Below are 21,628 nucleotides of genomic sequence, written 5' to 3'. Positions count from 1 at the left end.
TGAACTGCAATGCATACGAACAAGATGTGCTGTGTTATGATGTTTGACACACGTTTCTTGTTTCCCCTAAGGGTTTAATAAGCTTAGGGGCTAGGGTATAGTACGCACGCATTAATAACAAATTATAAAACGATACGAATAATTCACCAAATTGTCACGAGTAATGGATGTTATTAACTATATAATGCACAATATGTGAACTGCAATGCATACGAATAAGATGTACCATGTTATGATGTTTGACACACGTTTCTTGTTTACCCTAAGGGTTTAATAAGCTTAGGGGCTATGATGTTTGACACACGTTTGAAATTGAAAGTGCTAGTTTGGTATATATAATGATTAATCATTTAATTTATGAGTAAATTATTATACCAAACTAGCACTTTCAATTTCAAACGGACGCAATCTTCTTTTTGCTTTTGGTTACAACTTTTTTTGCTAAAGAAAATGAATTGATTTATAGGCAGTTTCACTGGAAGTTTCAATGACTAGCCCGTTTGTTAATTATAAGCATTTTAGAGCATGAGACAGCCGATCCAATGAATAAAGCTGATTTAGAGTTGTCTTTCTTAATATAAATTTAAAGTTGCAGAGTATTTCTTTATCATCTGTTTTTGAGAAAAAAAGTTACTATATATATCAAGAAAAATGTTATAGTGTATATCTTATATGAGTATCATTCATGAATAATTTTTAATTTTGATTTTCATATAAAACTAATGAATTAAAATTAAACTAAATGGATAAAACAAAAACACTTAATATTATCGTTGACTAAATATGAACGATGCTAACATAAAGTATATAACATACCCTTTCTTAATCGACATAAAGTATATTCCCTCCATTCCATAGTAATAGAGTCATTTTGCTATTTTGGTACGTTCCATAGTAATATAGTCATTTCCATTTTTAGTCAAAGTCAACATATTTCTCCACACCTACTTTACTCTCTCTTACTTTATTCTCTCTACATTTTTCATTTTCCACTTTATTATCTCTTTACTTAACTTACCTAACATAATTTTTTTAATCTCTGTGCCGAAAAGAAACGCCTCTATTACTATGAAATAGAGGGAGAATAACATACCATTTCTTAATCGATAAAAGTGAATCGAATTTGGATCAAGAAATTAATTTATACAAGAAGGTAATTATACCAATAATCACAATTAAATGAGCTTATAGTTATGGGCTGAACATGAGCTGGGCTCCACCCCTGTCTTATTATATTTGTCTCAAATCATAATTCAACATGTTTTACTTAATTGTGTTGTGTTAAGTTACATTACGTTATATGCTCATGATTGTACTTGGCAATTTGCAATAATGGTCGAGACGTAATATTCCACTTAGTGGTTTTGCAACTTGCAAAATTTTGTTTATTTGCAATTTTATTTCCACAATTATATGGATAGTACTTCCAGTCCTTGAGGGAATGCAATAAAAGGTTAGAACAGCGACATAGTTTTTGAAAAAAATTGAAAAAGAAAGAAAAATTGAGAGCGATGTGTTGATGGTCACCCTTGGTATTGTATGTCAGACGATGAAGGAAAATAAATTCCAATCCCAAAGATTTTGGACATAATTGTAACACCTAATGGCATCAATAACCCCGGCCCGATTTCAGGCCCCAAGTCCCTTCCACGTCATCATTCCTCTACAGTTGCTACCCAGGCCGCAACTGCTCTAACCCTGCAGGCCACAACCCGAGCCGCAACTAATAAATAACACTATTTTACACATAAAATTAAAAACACCGGAAATTTATAACACGGAAAAGTTAATTTTCGATCAAAGATTGAAAATTACAACATAGAAATCATTGAACAATTATAACACGAGAAATTCATACTTGTAAAAATTGAAAACGGCGAACAATTATAACACAAGAAATTTATTTTTAATTCAAAAATAATAAATTATACACTAAAAAAAACTAAAAATTATAACATAAAAAATGCAAAAAAAATTTAAAAATTAGAAAATTGCATCCAGCTCCCCTCTTCTACATTTCCTCCCTCTTCTTCCTCAAAAAAATGCATAAAAATTCAGAAAATTCCCCTACAGTAGCGGCCCAACCCCCTCCGGCCCTCATCTCCATCGCCGGCCAGGCCGGGCAGCGGGACCATCACCGAGCTGCAAATGCGGCCCCGGGACCGGCCTGGGCCGTGACTCCACCTCCTCCAACGCTTGGGCCGGGCCGGGCCTCGCGATTTGCGGCCCGGCCATCCTCGTTAACGATGCTCTAAGAGTCGCGACAACTTCAAATACTGAATTATTTCGATCATATGTGAATCAGTCTATTGAACCCCACCTTATTTGTTAGTAAAAGTCATTATTGTGCGATTCCTAGTTGCCACACAAATAATAGTAATTCGTTGTTTCACACACATAATGTAATTATTAAAAAGAAATCAATTAATCACAGTCGAAACAGGGGAGCTTCCTTATAAACACCAACCAAGGATCGCAGCAGCTTCAGAATTTACATACTCATATATAGAAAACGTGTCTTAAATTAAGTCAAATGAAATCCATGTGCCCAAAATAATAAAAGTGACGTGACACTATCAAAATTTGGGATCGATTCCAATAATTAAAATAAAAATAATTCCCACTCGTCTGCTGATGACCGAAATTCTGACGACAAATTTCTGACGTTTCACCTTTTAAACTTTTTTCACTCTCAATTCTTTCTTTAATACACTTTAATAATTTCCAACAAATTATTTACAACAAATCTATCTGGCCAAATTTTGTACAACCAAAAATTAGTTTATTTTAAAAAAATAGGTTTATTTATTCATTTAATTAAAATATATGAATGCATATATAATACATGGAAAGTGCATAATATTATGGTCATATATTTATGATTTGGGTATAATTTTTTACTTTTTTGGAACCATAAATGTAATTAGTGCATACTTTAATTCAAATTTTAAAAACAATAGATAGAAAATTCATATATAAAAATAAAAAATGAGGTTAAAGGCTTTAACCTATCCACTTACTATATTTATTATTTTAATATATAATTAATACATCAAATTCTTAATATAACCATATAATTTGATGGTTTATCATCACTCAATTATTTATACCCCTCTTACCTGACATCATTATCTTCACCAACACCTCTCTCTCCTTTCACTATCTCTATCTCTCTCCAAATTATACAGTTATTGCTGTTCTACCTTCTGTCTTAATTCCAAAATTCCATTAGAAAGCAAGAGAATTTTCTCCCTAAATCTCACTAAAAATAAGCCAAAAATGGGGAAGCCGCGTCGAATTCGATCAAATTCAAATTCAGACACAGCTCCAAAAATTGAGAGGAAAATCATAGAGAAAAATAGAAGAACTAAAATGAAGAATCTCTACAACCAACTCGTTTCTCTCCTCCCACACCAACCTTCTCCGGTAATATCTCTCTCTCTCTCTCTCTAGTATTTCATCTTAATTTATTAACTAATTTGAATTATTAAATAATTTGATTAGGGTTAGAAAAAAGGTTGAAACTTGAGAAAAGGGGAAAATTTAGTTTTTGTTTACTTGAATTCGACATGGAAAAATGAAATTAATAGAATTATACGGACATACATTCTATGTATTGAGTGAAGAAGGGCTTAAACCCTTACCAAACTTATTTTTCAATTTTTTATTTTATTTTATAGAGTCTTCGAATTATCTAGTTATTCGAAAACCCTATATTTGAATTACCTAAAAAATATATTCTCGAATAAATTTTAGAAAACGAAGCCCTTATCAATTTTTTTCTGCATTCGCCTCTGTGCAGGTGGATGGGGCGCCATTGCCGGATCAAATAGACGAAGCAGTGGAGCATATCAAGGGCATGACGACGAAGCTGGAGAAATTGAAGCAAAAAAGGGACCTCTTATTAGAGAAAAAGAAGCAACTAATCAATAATTCATGTGTTACAAATATCCAAAATAAAGCAACAAATAATGCAAGTTCATCATCACCTCTAGTTGAAGTTCAAGATATGGGGCCAAATCTTGATGTCATCTTAGCAAATGATCTTCAAAACTACACTAGTTTTCGCGATATTGTACGATTAGTTCATCAACACGGAGTTGAGATTGCAAGTGCAAGCTTTGCTAGGGATGGAAACTCATCCATCCAAGTTCTCCATGATAAGGTAATTAATTTTGCTAAAAATCAATAATTTTTTTGTTTTTGTGATTTTATTTTTGTTATATTTCATGTTTGATTGTTTTTATATAGGTTGTGAATCCAAAACCTGGATTTGATGGTGCAACGATTACAAGAAAGATGAAGGAGTTGGCATGTAATAAAGGGGCCTCTTCAATGAGTGAAGTGGTTGAATCTGATATTAGTTTATGGGATTATGAAATTGATTCCAAGATAAATTGGGGCTTTGAAATCCCTGAAGTTTTGTTGCCTGGTTTGCAGGAGTTCATGATCACAATGAACAAATGTTCATAATTATGTATCGAGAGTGTATTTATGTACTTTTTGTAGTAAAATGAAGCTATCTTGCAATAAAGATTATTCTATTCATTAGTTGCAAATATAACATTTAGTTGTATACCTAAACTAATTGGTTCGAATTTTGTTCTATTAACAAACTGTGATAACTAAAGAAATGGAATTGAACATTATAAAATCTTCATCCAGTTTGATTGTATGTTCAGTTATTTGGATCGGATGGGTTTTATTTCATAATCCTATAATAGGTAATATAGGTAATGAATTATTTATTTCATGTTATATAAGTATCAAGATCTTTGTGTTTCTTTGAGAAATTTTGGGAAGAAATATAATATTCTGATCTGGATTAAGAATTAGTGTGGAACTGATATTATTCCCAATAAATTCTTGGATTTATTCTGGAAGTAGATGATTAATCATCTGCTTGTCACGTTCCGTTAATTGCCGGGACATTGAGAAGTAACTAGAAAGACATTTTGGGTATCGGTCCGGTTCTAAATGATGATAATTCGTGCAATGTTTGATTCGGCTAACCATTTTTGGCACTGATGAATCATCGTAATCACATGAATGTGAAGATCATGAACTAGACAATGGTCATCTTTTGAGTTCATCTCACACACATCCCAACATACACGCATTCAAGATGACTTGAACTCTCGACTTATTTTTTATGCATAGAAAATGCTCGAAACCAAATCACTTGATGAGCTGAAAATCCAACAAAACACAACAAAGAACAGACTTAGAGCAACAACAAGACAGTCTATCACGCAACTATCTCACCTACATGCCCAAAAACACAAAAAAAAAAAAAAGCATCACTAGTGAAACTCAAGTAAGGACAAACAAACAACACATCAAAGAAGGATATCATGTGTTTTCTTTCTTCAGATTTTTCTCGAACCAACCTGTCATTTTCACACTAGATTGATCTATTTGGAGTTAAAGAGAGGGGAAATGATATAAGAGAAAAATATACATAAGGAGTAAATCCTCCGAGTGAAAAAGATAGTCATGTAACATGTTTGTAGAAAATCACATGGCAATGAAAGAGTAATTTAGTTATCATGTAGTAATAATCTACAAACCAAGCAAACAATTAAAAATCCTCAAATTTATTAGGGTGCATGAGGTTTTTTGCTACCTAATTTGCTATGCCCAATAAATATGGCTAGATAAAAAATGCATGCCATAATATTTCACATTAATATCCTTAATGGTGACACATTTTTAGTCCAAATAGTAGAGTATATATAAATGTACGAACACGTTCAACTATTCCTTAACATATAAACACAATCTTCTACCTAGCACATGAGAAATTTGACCAATCATGAATTCTCATAGTATTTGTCCATGGATTTACATGTTATTGGTATTTTTGTTCAATTGGAATATTGTACTAGGTGTATTTGGACAAAGCAATAACTTTGTCATCACTGATTTTGGTGCTCTAGCAGATGGAATAACAGACAGCAAAGAGGTCAATTTAGAAATTGATGACATTTCATATTGTCATGCACATTATACAGAGAAATTTTTTTACATGTACTTATGGAAAATTAATTGATTTACCAAATTATATTTATTCATTCATGAAGGCATTCGCAGATGCATGGAAGAACGCTTGTCAAACTCCGGGAGGCGTTGTTACGGTGCCTGCCGGAGAAACTTTCTTAGTGAGCAGTGGAGAATTCGAAGGGCCGTGCAACGGCCAAACCCTGTTTCAAATGGATGGAATCCTAGTTGCTTCCGAGGACTTGAAACTCGACGATACTGAATTTTGGATTACTTTTCATAAGATTGATGACCTCGTACTTTCCGGAACAGGCGTCTTTGACGGCAAAGGAGCCTTGTCTTGGTCCCTATGCGACAGATCATCCAACTGTCACCATCGTCCTGCTGTAAGCCTTTTTTTGTAATTGTAACGTTAAGTGCATGTTTGGTAGGGAAGATAAATAAACAAAACATAATAAAAACATATTTAAGTCATTTTTGGTCATATAATTAACACTAGAGAAGGTAAATAAACAAAACATAATAAGAATATACGAAGTCAATTTTGGTCATATAACTCCAACATATATGACTTATCTACCTTACCAAATTGCCTCGATCATCACATCAAATAATAAACATGTTTTCTAATAGTCACTAAGGATTCATGATGTGACAAATGCCTATATCCAAGGCATAACCTCCCTAAACAGCAAGATGTTCCATTTCCACATCCACAATTCCCAAAATGTGAATGTGGAAAACATCCATATCACGGCCCCACACGACAGCCCGAACACCGACGGAATCCACATCAGCAACTCGAGAGACGTGAAGATCGCCGACACGGTCATAGGCACAGGCGACGACTGCGTATCGTTGGGAGACGGGTGCGCAAATGTCAACATCTCGGGGGTCGCGTGTGGGCCCGGCCACGGCATCAGCATTGGAAGCCTAGGGAAGTATAGTGATGAGGAAGATATCAGTGGAGTAACAGTGATGAATTGTAGCTTGAGCAATACAAGCAATGGATTAAGGATCAAAACATGGGCACCCTCTAAATCATCAATTGTTGTTTCTGATATCACATATGCTGACATCACATTGGACAATGTTACAAACCCAATCATCATAGATCAACATTATTGCCCTCATGATGAATGTCAAAAAGAGGTATAGTCTATAGTCTACTAAAACTCTAATTTAATTTTTTCCAAGATCTTTCAATTGTACTATTGAATTTCACTAATAGTACAAACTTTATTGGAATAGAAATATGCTATAAAAAATTGAATTAATAGTTCGTGTATTTACAGACAATTAACCGTTTCCGACACAAAGTCTCAACATGAAAATGCATGACAATATATTATCGAATATGCACAGGGAGAGTCGAGCATTCAAATAAAGGGTGTTAAGTACATCAACGTACGAGGGAGTTCGACGACAGAGGAGGGAATAAAGGTCAAATGTAGCAAATCGAACCCGTGTGAAGATGTGGAGTTCTCTGGTGTTGAGCTAAATGTGAATGGGAATCCAGCGATTGCGAGTTGCTCTAACGTTGGTGGTCTATTTCTAGAATCTAATCCTGTTTGTCCTAATCTACTTCCTCTATGTATTAAATAGGCTATGATCCATCGATAATTGGTTGATTGAGAATTTTTGAAATGATGAAACGAATGCATCATTTATGTAATACATTAGAAAATTATTACTATTAATATGTAGGTTCTCAATTTAGTTGGTAGACTAGTCGAATGTTGTTGTGGCTATGGCTATATACCATTTTTATCTCGATCTTTATTAGTTCAATTTAGTTGGTAGACTAGTCGAATGTCGTAGACCTCCTAACGAACTCACCTTGTTATACACTAAATCCGACCCTTCTATCGTACTTCAATATCAATCGAATCTATGTACAACGGGAAGGACTAGAGCTTTGAAAGCGACCGTTAACATTCTTGCATGACGCGCTCGCTGGCCTTCGGCCATCGAGAGTCAATTGTAACCCATAGAACAATAGGTCTTGACACGGTCTGGTTTTACTGCATTGTAGGTTTACTCCCACCTCAGTCGCTGACCTCCCCCGTACATTTATAAACTTCACCCCCTTTATCTGCACGTTTGACTCACCCTGTACATTCGATTGAGAATATATATATATATATTAACTACTTCGTACATCTGACTCTATTTTGTACATTTCATGTTTAGCATATAGTTTTATACAAATGTTGATATGTGAGTTAAGCGAAGATATGATAAAGTAAGAGAAAGTGTTGTTTCCATTTTCTATAAAAGGAAATGATTCAAGTAAAGTAAGACAGAGTAAATTATACTTACCCCTCCAAGGCAGTTCGCACGGGGACAGTAATGTTGATCGATGATGATCGGATTCTTCACGTTGTTCATTGCAATGTCATTGTACGTGACATCGGACACAACTTTCGAGGATAGGGAAGGGGCCAACGTCTTGATCCTCAATCCATTTTCGGTATTCGTTAGACTGCAGTGGCTTACGGTGATTCTGCTAACGTCCTCCTCCTCCTTGTACCTACCTAAGCTTCCGACGCTAATGCCATGGCCGGGCCCACATGCGACGTCCGTGATGTTGACGTTTGAGGCCCCGTCCCCAATCGACACGCAGTCATCGCCCGTGCCTATTTGCGAGTGGAGGATGTTCACGTAGCTCGATTTGCTGACGTGGATTCCGTCGGTATTCGGGCTATTTGGTGGGGCCATTATGTGGAGATTTATTAGCCTCACGTAAAGGGATTTGTAAATTACAATATGGAACATCTTGCTATTTAGAGAGGTTATGCCATTGATAGTGGAATGTGTTGGGTCGAGATACCGCCGATCTCACACACGCACGAACGAGGAAATAAAGCACGCAAACGATATAACGTGGTTCGGTGATAATCCACCTACGTCCACGGAGAAGATGACCGGAATCTTATTGATGGAACTCTCAATACAAGAACTTCACACTCACAATCTATCACTCTAAGCAAACGCTAGCTAGTGCAAGAATTCTCTTCTAATTGTGTGTGTAATCTGTGTTCTGCGTCTCTCACTACTGAGCTCTATCGAGCTATTTATACAAGATGCAATCAAGAAATAAAATCCAACTAACTCTATTTCCCAAAGTTAGTTATAACCGCTGCTCGGCTAAAACCGAACTGCCATTCTTGGTTAGCAACCGAACTGCATTTCTCGGCTATCAACCGAACTGCCTTTCTCGGTTATCAACCGAACTGCCTTTCTCGGCTAGCTCAAAGCCGAGCTTTATTTCTTGATCTCTTCTCGGAGCTGCCGAGGCTCCACCACTCGATCACAACCGGACTCAAAGCCGAGCTTCATTTCCGAGCTCAGAAGCCGAGCTCCAGTAGTTTGCATGGACACACTTTCACAAATCTCCACCTTGTCCTTGCAAAACTCCATCAATATCTGGATTCCCTTCTCAATCCTTGTTACAAGCTTCAACACTCCATAATCTCAACCAACTTCAAACAATGTTTGAATTTCGAAGTTGGCAGAGATTTTGTCAACATGTCTGACGCATTTTCTTCGGTAGGAACTTTCACCACATTGATCTTTCCACTTTGAATCTCATCTCTGATGAAGTGTCTCCTCACATCTATATGCTTCGACCTCTCATGGAACATTTGATGTTTTGCTAAACATATAGCCGAGTTGCTGTCACAGTTAATCTTCACTGCTCCCAGCTTCATTCCTAAATCTTCCAAGATTCCTTGCAACCATTTTCCTTCCTTTGCAGCCTCAGTCAGAGAAATATACTCAGCTTCGGTTGTGGACAGTGCAACCACAGACTGCAAATTTGATTTCCAGCTGATTGCTGTGCCATATAGTGTGAAGATGTAACCACTCTGAGACTTTCTGTTGTCTAAGTTAGCCGCATAATCCGAGTCACATAATCCTTCTAGGACTTCCCTCTCCTCAGACCAAACTCCACCACCAAACTTCAAGCCAACCATGACAGACCCTTTCAGGTATTTCAGAATCCACTTTAGTGCTGCCCAGTGATCCCTACCTGGATCAGCCATATATCTGCTTGCAACGCTTATGGCATGAGCCACATCCGGCCTTGTACATATCATCAAGTACATCACACTTCCCACTATATTTGCATAGGGTATCCTGCTCATCTCTTCTCTATCTTCAGCTGTCTTTGGCATCTGTTCTTTACTGAGTTTGAAGCAGCTAGCCAATGGAGTGGATACTGACTTTTCACTCCTTACCTGGTATTTTTCTACCACCTTTCTGATATAATCAGCCTGAACCAATTTCAGTTCTTTCTTCTTTCTGTTCCTGACAATATCCATACCCAAGATTCTCTTGGCTTCCCCAAGATCTTTCATATCAAATCTCTGCTTCAACTCCTCCTTGACAGACAGCAGCTCACTCTTGCTTGATCCTGCCAGCAGAATATCATCCACATACAGCAGTAGATAGGCCAGTATTAGATTTCCACTTCTCTTGACATACACGCAGCTATCAAAACTGGATCTCTCAAATGCCATCAATTCCATCTGCTCATGAAACTTCTTGTTCCACTGCCGGCTGCTTTGCTTGAGCCCATATAGGCTTTTCTTTAACAAGCAAACTTTCTTTTCTTCTCTCGGCTTCTCAAAACCCTTAGGCTGCATCATATAGATCGTTTCCTCTAGATCTCCATGCAAAAATGCTGTCTTCACATCAAGTTGATGCAGCTCCCAGTTGAAATGAGCAGTCATGGCCAATAAGATCCGAATGGAAGTGTGCTTCACCACTGGAGAGAACACCTCTGTGTAGTCAATACCCTCTACTTGTGTGAATCCTCTAGCAACCAGCCTTGCCTTAAACCGTATGCTTTCAACTTCCCCCACCTCTACTTTCTTCTTAAACAGCCATTTGCAACTGATCAGCTTCTGAGTCCCTGGATCAGTCACCAAAATCCAAGTCCCATTTTTCAGCAAGGACTCTATTTCTTCTTCCATGGCCTTGATCCATTTCTGACTTTCCTTGCAACTCATGGCTTCTTCATAGGTTGAGGGTTCTGAAAACATGAGTACTTCTGCTACACATAGAGCAAAGAAGCTCATGTCATAATCTGAGAATCTGCTAGGTAGGCCTGCATTTCTTCTTGGATTTCTTCTGGCCCCTTGAGCTGCAGCAGCTTGCTGCACTGGTGACTCCTGCTCACCTGTGTTCTGAGTATGTTGAGAGCTAGTTGCTCCACCTTCTTCTTGATTTCCTGTGATCACAACATCCTCATCAGTGTCTGTTCCAGCAGATTCTCCACCAAACTCAAGGTTTTGCATTTCAGAGCTACTGCCACCACCAGAGGGCTTCCCATCATCTTTAAATGGCATCTCCTCTTCATTGAATGTCACATCTCTGCTCACAATGATATTTCTGCCTTCTCTATCCAAATTCCACAATCTGTATCCTTTTACCCCATCTTGGTATCCCAACAACACACATTTCTTTGCCCTTGGCTCCAATTTACTCTGCTTAATGTGTGCATAAGCAGCACACCCAAACACCTTCAAGGCTGAGTAATCACCTAGGCTTCCATACCATCTTTGATCTGGGGTCTCATTGGATATAGCAGATGATGGACACTTATTGATCAGATTAGCTGCAGTAGAGACAGCCTCTGCCCAGAATCTCTTTGGCATTCCAGAGTAGAATAGCATGCACCTCACCCTTTCTAGCAATGTCCTATTCATTCTTTCTGCCAGCCCGTTCTGTTGAGGATTTCTTGGCACGGTCCTATGCCTTCTTATCCCTTTCACCTTACAGAAACTATCAAACTCCGCAGACAGAAACTCCATGCCATTATCAGTCCTTAGATATTTAAGCACTGAGCCCTTTTCATTCTCATATCTAGCATGCCATTCTCTAAATTTTTCAAAAGCTTGGGACTTCTCTCTTAGAATGTAAATCCACACTTTTCTTGAGTAATCATCTATGATGGAGATGAAATACTTACCTCCACCTATGGATTCAGTTTGGGATGGCCCCCACAAGTCACTGTGGGCATACACAAATGGGGCTGATGAAGTGTGTTTCCCACCAGAAAATGGCAGCTTCTTTGCCTTTCCTAGAATGCAAGATTCACATTTCTTTAGGCTGTCTGATGCACTTAACTTCATCACTCCTTGTTTAGCCAGCTCTCTTATGCCTTTCTCACCCACATGTCCAAGCCTGGCATGCCATAGATGCAGGTCTTCTGTCTGGGCAAGATTCACAGCATCAACCACGGTTTCACCCAGCAAATAGTATAGGCTGTTCTTTCTCTGGGCCTCCATCACAATTCTGGTGCCTTTTGTTACTGTGAGGATCCCATCACCAGAGTTGAATCTGCACCCTTTTGACTCTAGCATTCCAAGAGATATTAAATTTCTCTTGATTTGAGGAATGAATCTGACTTCTGTGAGAGTCTTCATACTCCCATCCTTCATCCTCAATCTGATGTTCCCAATGCCCTTGACATTGCACACTTGATCATTTCCTAGCATCACTGATCCTTCCCAAGCTGATAATTCTTGGAACCAAGATTTGTGTGAGCAAATGTGGAAGGAGCACCCTGAATCCATGATCCAGCATTCTTCAATCTTGGCCCCTGAGTGGATATTCAAAGCTTCATTATCTTCAACATCCTGAGCCAGATCAGCAGTCTCTATGTTCCCAGCCTTTTCTTGCTCTTGTTTCCTCTTCCAAGCAAAACAATGCTTCTTTAAATGGCCCGGTTTCTTACAGTAGTGACAGCTTCTCTTCTCCTTCCATACTCCACCTTCTTCCTTCTTCTGGAACTTCTTCTTGGAACCCCTTTTATTCTGATTATTTTTCACATGCAGACTCTCAGCTACTGGATCAGTTTGTTTGTTATTAGCCTTCTGCGATTCCTTCATCTTCAATGCAGAATGAATCTCTTCATAGGTGACCTTGGTTTCTCTTCCAAGAAGCACTGCATCCTTGAAGTGCTCATAACTTTTAGGCAGGGAATTGAGCAACATCAATGCCTTATCCTCATCTTTAATGACCTCATCGATATTCTCAAGATCATCTATGCATTTCCCAAACTCCTCGAGCTGTTCAGAAATGCTCTTCCCATCTGAAAACTTGAAAGCAAGAAGCCTTTGCTTCAAATGTAACCGGTTCGCCAGAGACTTGGTCATGTACAATGACTCAAGTTTCCCCCATACTCCTGCAGCCGTCTCCTCCTTGGAAACTTCCCTTAGCACCCTGTCCGTGAGGTTCAAGATCAGGGTGCTATAAGCCTTATACTGCATATCTTGAAGCCTTTGCTTCTCCTTTTCATCAGCATCAGGTTTGCCTTCTTTAGCGTCACCTTCATTCTTCAAGATATCCCATAGGCCTTGCTGCATCAAGATGGCCTTCATCTTCAGCCTCCACAGCCCAAAATCGTTTCTCCCGGTGAACTTTTCCACCTCGAACTTGGCTGTAGACATTTCTCAAAACGAGCGGTGGGCAATCGCCAAGATCAGCTTATACAACGGAACCTCTAGACACGAACTCACCCAGAAACCAATCAATCGGCAAATCGTGGAAGTCTTCCCACAGACGGCGCCACTTGTTGGAAATCGAGATCGGAGCAAAATCGAAACGGAAATAAGAACACGAGAGATTTAACGTGGTTCGGCGTAAGCCTACATCCACGGGAGAGTAACGGATCGATTTACTTCAATCACGATCAAGAACTACAATCATACAACAAGATCACACACTCAAGAACAAGCTACTCTCTCTTCGCATATGAACTCACATCGAACCGAAGACTATACAAGCTAGTTCCTCACAAAGATAGTGTGTATCTCTCTCTCTAGCTATTGATTGTTGTTATGATCTCTCAGCTGATTTCTCTCTCTCGTTTCTTCTCTCAAATGATCTCTGTGGCTTGCAGCATACTTATAGGAATCGCATCACCTCATGCAGTTGCAACTGCCGCTGTAGCCGTTGCACAACTGAATCTTGAACTCTTTCTTCTTGATCATGTGTTGCACACTCCACGCTCGGTTCCGATGCACCATCACTAGTTGTTATCATCACAAAATTCCTAACAATCCTCCACCTTTTGAGATGATACAACACATCTTTCGATCATTTTGTTCTTTGTTGATCTCATGTCCGAGTAGCGCCAATCTTGACTATTGTTGTCAGCATCCTGACTCCGAGAATCATACCCAGATCCTCCTTTATCACTTCCTTGATCAGCCACAACGCCCCCACCGGACGATCGCCTCCACCGGACGACAAAACCTCCACCTAATCTGAATCTTCCCCGATTCAGAATTGGAGTTGCTGATCCCTAGAGATATCACACATCTCTCATAAGTGATAACCAAATTTCTGTCAAGATTATGCCACCTTCACCGCTTAGGATGACACGGCTGTTGCACCTCTCTCACGGACAATTCAACAAACAAAGCTTCACAGCCTCCTCCAAATTGCATTCCCGCGAGCATCCATTGATCGGCGTGTTGTACGTGATGATGTCTGGCCTTATCCCCAATCTCCTCATTTCACCAAGAAGCTCAACCTCGGAGACTCAACAACTGAATACAGCTCCCTGACTAAAAACTTCTCTCAGACATTTCGTCGAACACGCTCTGCTCGAATTGCCGAGCTTGGTGCCGAACTGCCGAACTGCCGAGCTTAGTACCGAACTGCCGAGCTTAGTACCGAACTGCCGGGCTTGGTGCCGAACTGCCGGACTTGGTGCCGAACTACCGAGCCTGGTACCGAACTGCCGGACTTGGTGCCGAACTGCCGGACTTGGTGCCGAACTGCTGAGCTTGGTGCCGAACTGCTAAATCCAACGCCCTTCTCGGCATCCAAGCAATCAGTGTTCCAGCATACCTTTTCTCTCACAGGCATTCTATCGAACACCTTCTTTGCACCATCCAAGATATCTCACCATCGTCGTCTGCCTCTGAAGCATCATCTCATCAAGGCTCTCATGGCCTTCAATATCCATCAACATCATCATAGGCTTCGGAAATGAGTTGCATATCGCCATACTCGATCCCATTATGGATCATCAGTATGAGCAACGATCATTGAGCGAGCTACACCAACGATCACCAAGAACTTCCCTCTTTCTTGATCGATGAACCTTCGAGCTCTCTCCACAATGAATCGCCAATGCAGAAAACTTCTCAACAATATCGCTCAAAGCTGCACGAACCAAAACTGGCCACACCGTCGTCCCTTCAACTGACGTGATCAAGAACTTAATCTCCTTCTCCAAGACTGCTGCATATCCCTTCACGAACTGATCCTCCGACTTCTTCCAACGATTCTCCTCCTTCCCACAGACGGCGCCACTTGTTGGGTCGTGATACCGCCGATCTCACACACGCACGAACGAGGAAATAAAGCACGCAAACGATATAACGTGGTTCGGTGATAATCCACCTACGTCCACGGAGAAGATGACCGGAATCTTATTGATGGAACTCTCAATACAAGAACTTCACACTCACAATCTATCACTCTAAGCAAACGCTAGCTAGTGCAAGAATTCTCTTCTAATTGTGTGTGTAATCTGTGTTCTGCGTCTCTCACTACTGAGCTCTATCGAGCTATTTATACAAGATGCAATCAAGAAATAAAATCCAACTAACTCTATTTCCCAAAGTTAGTTATAACCGCTGCTCGGCTAAAACCGAACTGCCATTCTTGGTTAGCAACCGAACTGCATTTCTCGGCTATCAACCGAACTGCCTTTCTCGGTTATCAACCGAACTGCCTTTCTCGGCTAGCTCAAAGCCGAGCTTTATTTCTTGATCTCTTCTCGGAGCTGCCGAGGCTCCACCACTCGATCACAACCGGACTCAAAGCCGAGCTTCATTTCCGAGCTCAGAAGCCGAGCTCCAGTAGTTTGCATGGACACACTTTCACAGAATGTCTGACGTTATGAATCTTCAATGACTGTTTGCAGTTTGTACCAACATTAGTAGTCAATGTCACAATTAATAATATAACTTTTGTAACATCCTAATATTGTTACTTTTGTAACACCCAATTAACTACTTCTTCTATTATTGTTATTATTATTATTAAATTATACTAAGACATAAAATTACCGTGGGACGACTTTTGCAGTTCCACGGTCCACAACGGGACCACGATGATGCCCCGTTGCCGTTGAATACGCCATTTCCAACAACAATGAGGCGTGCAATGTTGTCGAAAGTGATCCAGTAGTCACGATCATCGAGTTTAGGGTCATTCGAGGCAACTATGGTTCCGTCTACTCGGAATATGGTTTTGCCGTTACATGGGCCCACGAAGTCTCCGCCACTTAAAAGGAAAGTTTTTCCGGCAGGAACCGCCAGTATGCCGCCCGGAGTTTGGCAAGCTTTCTTCCATGCGTTTGCAAATGCCTGCATGCATACATAAATTACATATGCAATCAATCTATTTTTCTTGCATAGCTCAAATATATTTATGTATATTTATGCCCTATATTAATTAAAGTTACCTGTTTACTGTCTTTTATTCCATATGCTGCAGCACCAAATTCAGTGACAATGAAATTGTTTGTTTTTCCATTTACATGGACCTTCAAAATGGACAAAAATAGGAAAAAAAGTCCAATCAGTGAAGAAATATTCATGATGTATGCCCCAAAATTTCTTGTGTGATTCGAGTTAAAATATTTTTTACTGAAAAACGTGGCTTTGTAAAACAAAGATAGAGTGAACGTATATACAGTAGCTATAGCAATTTATAGTAGTTTTAGATATATATAGACGTAAATCACCTTCTCAAGTAGCTTTAATTGATCGCATTAGTGACTAGAAGTTAATTACAAAGTAGCAGTTACAAATTTAAAATATTTTTTATACATTATTGGCCGCTCTAAGTAAAAATACCAAATTTATTGAGCCGTATATTGAGATTAAATAAAAAAAAATCACTAATTCTTTATAAGAGAACAACTGAAATTAATCAGCTCATTTCATCCCCGAAACACCCTTTAAGCATTTTTGCGTTATGAAACTTTTGTTATTTTTTTTTATTATAGTACTCCCTCCATCCCTTCCGTTTGTAGTAGAGGTTTTTCTTTTCGGCACGAGATTTAAGAAAAATTATTTTGAATGAGTTAAGTAAAAGAAGAATAAAGTAGAAATGAAAAAGGTAGAGAAGTGAAGAAATAGTAAAATACCTTTTGACAAAAAAAAGAAATGACTCAGCTACAGTGAGACAACCCAAAAGAAATACAACTCAACTACATAGGCGGAGGGAGTATTTGTTTTCTTGTAGTATGATTTGATAACCTCACAAAAAAACAAATAGTACTTGAAAGAGTTTACAGACATTAAACTTGGATAACCATATGCAAAATATCAATCACCCTCGGATGCTATCAAGGTCGATCGTCTCGTCATCATCGTCGCCATCACTTAAATCGAGATCAGCGAGCAGCTCGTCCAAGGGAATCGAAGGAGGATCCTCGCCATCCACCACGGACGCCACTTCCGATGCCTGGTAGTCCTTGTTCCGATACAGAGACAAATTGAACCTCAGGTCAGGATTCTCCTCCAAATCCCTCAAGAACTGTTCATACTCTGAGTCCATCTTCTCGTCGCTAACTCCGCCGCCTTTTGCAGCTATGTCGACGTCCATGTTGAGGGACCTGAGCTTCCAGGCCCGGGGCTTCCCACGCTTCTTCTGACGCTTCTCCTCGTAGCTCTTCTTGATCAGAATCACTTCCGGGAGAACAAGGCCTTTGTACTTGTCCAATTCGATGTCATTGCTGTTGGTGCTGCATAAATCGTAACCCAGGGCGTAGTCGCCTGCATTCAGGATGTGCCCCAGATGCGTCCTCACGTTGAAGATGGTGTCGTTCTTCCCAAAATCCGATACACGGGCTATTTGGGCGTCGGCCAGGAGGCATCTGGATCCACCAACATTGACTTCCGAGGATATGGCCTCAACATCAAGCACTATGTATTCCACGAGCTGTCTGCTCGACATCAAGGCTTTGAAATTCGACCTCCAATACTGATCCGCATCGAGGAAGCTTTGCCTGAGGGTGAATGGATCCAACAAAGATATACTGCTGCTTACTTTGTTGCATATCACGAGTGGCCCGGGATTCCCCAGGCCAGCAGCAACTTTCGGAGGCAGGCAGATCAAATCCTCACGACAAATGGGACTGATCTCGACTGAGAAAGTGTAGTTGTAGTTGTAACTGTTACTCTTCGGATCATGAGAGATAAGCTGCTTGTCGCTACGCGTCCTTATTGGAACGTATTTCCCCAAGAACTCGACAAACTTCAAAGCATGGCTCCGGTTATTGAAGAAGAAATCAATGCCCTGGTCCATCTGCCTCACCCTGATGGCGGACTTCGCAGCATCTTGCTTTAGAATAAGCTGCTCGAGATAGAAGAAAGTGCGCCTGTGAGAAACGTGCTGCCTCAGCTGCACCACAGCCACCCACTGGTTAGGATTAGCCTGCGCCCTCGAGCAAGTCTCGCACATCTGATCCTGCACTACATATTCGACAGTGTAAGACTGCTCAAGCACTGCACCATTGAGAACCTCCTTTCGAACCTTCAGCTTGACTTTAATCCGTTTGGAGTGGGGCTCAGTCCAAACAAATTCCGCATTTACCAACCGCACTTTGTTCAAGTTCTTCAGCCTTCTGATGCAGAACGACAGGAGCTTCTTCGACTCCAGCTCTGCTCTAGTCCACGTCTTTGGGGGCTGCAGATATTTATTACATTCAGGACAATGGACGATGGTAACTTGTTTCTGAAGGCCTTCAGTTATGTCGATTTCGGTTTGTAGGCATCTAGTGCACATATTTGCAGCATTTGGTTGCATCGTGATACCACATTTGCAGCATAGGACGCTGCCAATAGTCTGGGACACAGTAAACATCCCCGAGTCTTCCGCCATATCTACTCGACCAAATGAAACAAAATATAAGCACACTACAACTACACAGATAATGTGTAATATTACATTGTGAATACAACATCAACATCATGCTCCACATCATAGAATTCACACACAAAGCAAGCAATTAATTCTTCATCGCCTCCACATATCCACCAAATCATTAATTTGTAAAATTAGGCGTTTTAGACTCAAAACATATACCAAAAGTTCCTTGATCTCCTCAGAAAATCATCACCAAAACCGAACCGCTAACAAGTTTAATACGAATTCCAGCACATATACATGGCATTATTTGAACAGAGAATCATCAAGTAATCAAGTTCAATTGCTTCATACAATAAAAATCAGCAGAAATTCGATTGAATCTCGTCCTAAATCCGTACGTGATAAATAAATTTGGTGGAATTGTGATTTCAGTTAAATAAAAGACCTAAAAAATCCAGTCTCATCGAAGAACCAAGCTGTGGAATTGTCATTTCAGCTATATCTTAAGATCTAAAGAAATCAGGCACATACAAAACAATCAACAAAATAGAAAGAGCCACAAGCTTCGATTGCAAGCTCCAAATCGAGAAAATTAACAGAAAAATTGGAGCGATCGAATTAAACGAAACACAGCCGTAAAAGCGAAAAAAACAATGACCAGATTAAATCATACCCGGAGATTAAAAGCGGTTGCTAACAGTCGAAAATTGAAGCGGATTGAAGTTTAGAACAGCAAGATTTTAATGGGAAGAGCAAGAGAAAGAGAGAATTTTATCACAGTCAGAGTCGGTTTTGCTGAAAAATTAACAATTTTCTTTCTTTTATAAGTGCAGAAAGAAATAGAAATCGTGCTGAATAACACGCATTTGATGACATAATCGAAAAGGGAAATTATAATCACATTTTTTGTTTTTTGATAATTATTTATTATTTTAATGTTCTAATTTTATTTTAAATATCCTCTCATTTGTACCCAACATCTATTTACTGGATACATATAAGTTATAATTTAAGAGTTTAAATTAATACTCCCTCCGTCCCATGCTACTCGCACTTTTCATTTTAGGCCGTAAATTTGGGATTGATTTTTTTGTGTAATTAAAAAAGAATTTTAGGTGTAATGAGACATCACTTAATAAAAGAGCTCTTAACTTAAACTAACATATTAATTAAATGCATTAATTCTAACTTAAATTATAAATAGTGTAAGGACTTTGTGACGAGCCGAAAAGCAAACGTGCGAGTAGCACGGGACGGAGGGAGTACTATACTAGTATACTCCCTTTGTCCCTTAAATATTATCAAAGTTTAACTGGGCACAGATTTTAAAATATGTAACGAAAAATGAATTGAAAAAGTTTGTGAAATATGAAGTCCATTACAAAAAATGGTAAAAAAAATTGAGATGTAATAAATTTTGTGTGACCGGCAAAAAATGAAAAAATTTGACAAAATTTCAGGGATGAAAGGAGTAATTTTTTGTAAGGAGCATCTAATTTTTGTAACTTTTTATTTCAATTAATGTAATTCCTCAAATTTAAAGTTAACTAGTTTTATCATTATTAGGCCTGAAATGAAAAATGTTAACATAACACATGAAAAATAGGGATGTGGGCTTGTATAGCTTATATGAAAAATATTGACATCATAATTGGAAAAATGTAGTTGTGTCTAAAATGGGACAAATTATTAGCACTGCAAAAGATCATAAGTTGTGTTGTGCTCAAATCATGAGTTTACTATAGTACAAAGTATTACTACTAATACAATTCTGAGAGGGGGATTTTCGTTTCAAGGCCATTTGTCTTTTTGGATGAGGCAACATTTAACATTTTTAAACATATAAACGCACGTATGTGCTATGATTAACATTTACCGATCACAAATTTTTAATAGAAACAATAGCTAGTTCAAGAACTAAAGTTGTTTAAATTCAAATCAATCTCACAAATAAATTTTTTTTTCTCATTACTTGTGAGCAAATCAACGCACTATTTTGAACATAATTAAAAGATACTAACAATTTAGTGTTTTAGTGAGAAAATTGAAATTTTAACTTAATAACTTAATATTCTTATTTGAGGCTCATTTTGATCCTTAACATATTACAATTTTTATATTTTGATCCAAAATATTATCTTTTTAATTATTCGGCCTCTCACAAATAAAAATAAGTTACATTTGGTCAATTTTGGACGGTTCCGTCAAAAAATTGACTAAAATTCTCCCCTCCAGCATCTCCGCCGCCAAGCTCCGCCGTACCACAACTTCGGTCCTCCTCTCAAATCGTGGTTGCGGCAACACCGAAAAGCGTCTACAGGGATTGATTGTTGAGTTGAGCGAGGCGAGGTAGGTGGACGTCGTGGCAAAGGTGGCGAGGGAGATGATATAAGGAAGGGGTGAGGCTAAGGGATGAGACGGTGGCGACGATGGGTGAGGCTGAGGGGTGATGGAAGGTGGACGCTGCGGCAGAGATGGTGAGGGAGGTTTGGATTTAAGGTTTCCATCAAATTTGACAGAACCATAAAAAATGGACCAAATGTGATACGGAACCATAAAAAATAGACCAAATGTGATCCGCTTTTATTTATGAGAGACCAAATAATTCAAAAGATAATATTTTAGACTAAAATAAAAAAAATCACAATATGTTAAGAATCAAAATCAGCCTTCTTATTTTAAAGGTTACGATATTGATTATAATCCCAATTCATAACTC

General features: G+C 38.9%; 4 protein-coding genes across 4 annotated transcripts; 2 read left to right on the top strand and 2 right to left on the bottom strand.

The window, feature by feature from the left end:
- Window positions 1-3,156: 3,156 nt before the first annotated feature.
- LOC121744108 (transcription factor bHLH162-like) lies at window positions 3,157-4,542 on the top strand. Its single transcript, XM_042137547.1, has 3 exons — window positions 3,157-3,426; window positions 3,803-4,165; window positions 4,252-4,542. Exons 1-3 carry the CDS (start codon window positions 3,280-3,282, stop codon window positions 4,471-4,473), a joined length of 732 nt encoding a protein of 243 aa, XP_041993481.1. The 5' UTR covers window positions 3,157-3,279; the 3' UTR covers window positions 4,474-4,542.
- A 1,535-nt stretch (window positions 4,543-6,077) lies between these two features.
- Window positions 6,078-7,605, top strand: LOC121746127 (polygalacturonase-like). The gene is made up of 3 exons (XM_042140042.1): window positions 6,078-6,386; window positions 6,634-7,152; window positions 7,366-7,605. Exons 1-3 carry the CDS (start codon window positions 6,078-6,080, stop codon window positions 7,603-7,605), a joined length of 1,068 nt encoding a protein of 355 aa, XP_041995976.1.
- A 7,444-nt stretch (window positions 7,606-15,049) lies between these two features.
- LOC121746126 (probable polygalacturonase At3g15720) lies at window positions 15,050-16,630 on the bottom strand. The gene is made up of 3 exons (XM_042140041.1): window positions 16,496-16,630; window positions 16,098-16,397; window positions 15,050-15,316 (listed from the first exon to the last, which is right to left on the bottom strand). Exons 1-3 carry the CDS (start codon window positions 16,628-16,630, stop codon window positions 15,050-15,052), a joined length of 702 nt encoding a protein of 233 aa, XP_041995975.1.
- A 533-nt stretch (window positions 16,631-17,163) lies between these two features.
- On the bottom strand, window positions 17,164-19,727 carry LOC121745361 (60S ribosomal export protein NMD3-like). The gene is made up of 2 exons (XM_042139233.1): window positions 19,583-19,727; window positions 17,164-18,923 (listed from the first exon to the last, which is right to left on the bottom strand). Exon 2 carries the CDS (start codon window positions 18,919-18,921, stop codon window positions 17,368-17,370), a length of 1,554 nt encoding a protein of 517 aa, XP_041995167.1. The 5' UTR covers window positions 18,922-18,923; window positions 19,583-19,727; the 3' UTR covers window positions 17,164-17,367.
- Window positions 19,728-21,628: the final 1,901 nt, after the last annotated feature.

Source organism: Salvia splendens, chromosome 8, assembly GCF_004379255.2.
Source record: "Salvia splendens isolate huo1 chromosome 8, SspV2, whole genome shotgun sequence".
NCBI classification, from domain to species: Eukaryota; Viridiplantae; Streptophyta; class Magnoliopsida; order Lamiales; family Lamiaceae; genus Salvia; species Salvia splendens.
Note: the sequence above shows the minus strand (reverse complement) of the source record. Positions and strands in the feature narration are given on the sequence as shown.